At 50.7% G+C, this 550-nt stretch overlaps 1 protein-coding gene across 2 annotated transcripts in view; it reads left to right on the top strand.

The window, feature by feature from the left end:
• Positions 1 to 550, top strand: part of LOC119587579 — a 4,444-nt gene that overhangs the window by 1,379 nt on the left and 2,515 nt on the right. Inside the window, exon 2 of one of the 2 annotated variants that reach the window (XM_037936292.1) lies at positions 114 to 406. In XM_037936292.1, coding sequence (XP_037792220.1) covers positions 121 to 406 — 286 coding nt within the window. In that variant the 5' untranslated portion in view covers positions 114 to 120. Of the gene's footprint in view, positions 1 to 109; positions 407 to 550 lie in introns of both variants that reach the window. The other variant, XM_037936291.1, reaches the window with a different exon arrangement.

Below are 550 nucleotides of genomic sequence, written 5' to 3'. Positions count from 1 at the left end.
TACCTCCCCTTTCCTTATTTTTTCTCTAACACCCTTTTTCCTCGTCATAACATAACATTCTCCTCAAAACGCCAATTTGCCTCCTCATAACGCTCATTCTCCTCCCCAGCCAGATCCGACATGAGACCGAGCCTCAGCCTCCTTCTGGCCGCGCTGGCCCTCCTCCTAGGCTCCTCCAGGGCCGAAAAACTCTCCGTTCTCCTGCCAGGTCAAGAAGGAGAGTTCAGCATAGGTCACGGAGAGCCGGGCTTTGACCTGAGAAGCGCCGGTCTCGGTCTCGGTCTCCCTACTGCTGCCGCTCCTGCTTCTTTGCCTACATTCCCGCCTGCTTCCAATGGGGTGTCTGGCGGGGGCTCCATCTTCAACTCCGGGGTCAGCTTGGAGGGATCGGTGCCTGCTCTGAGTGGTGGGTATAATTGTAATTGTATAATTGTTCTATTCCCCCCCCCTTTTTTGTGATAATGATTTTTTTTCTTTTTATTTTATGGTGGTTAAACGTGATTATCTCTTGATCTGTGAAAGGGATAGGGTGATGGTTAATAATGCTGTC

The sequence above is a fragment of the Penaeus monodon genome, chromosome 22 (genome assembly GCF_015228065.2).
Source record: "Penaeus monodon isolate SGIC_2016 chromosome 22, NSTDA_Pmon_1, whole genome shotgun sequence".
NCBI classification, from domain to species: domain Eukaryota; kingdom Metazoa; phylum Arthropoda; class Malacostraca; order Decapoda; family Penaeidae; genus Penaeus; species Penaeus monodon.
The sequence above is the reverse complement of the archived record's forward strand: the minus strand, read 5'-3'. Positions and strand labels throughout refer to the sequence as shown.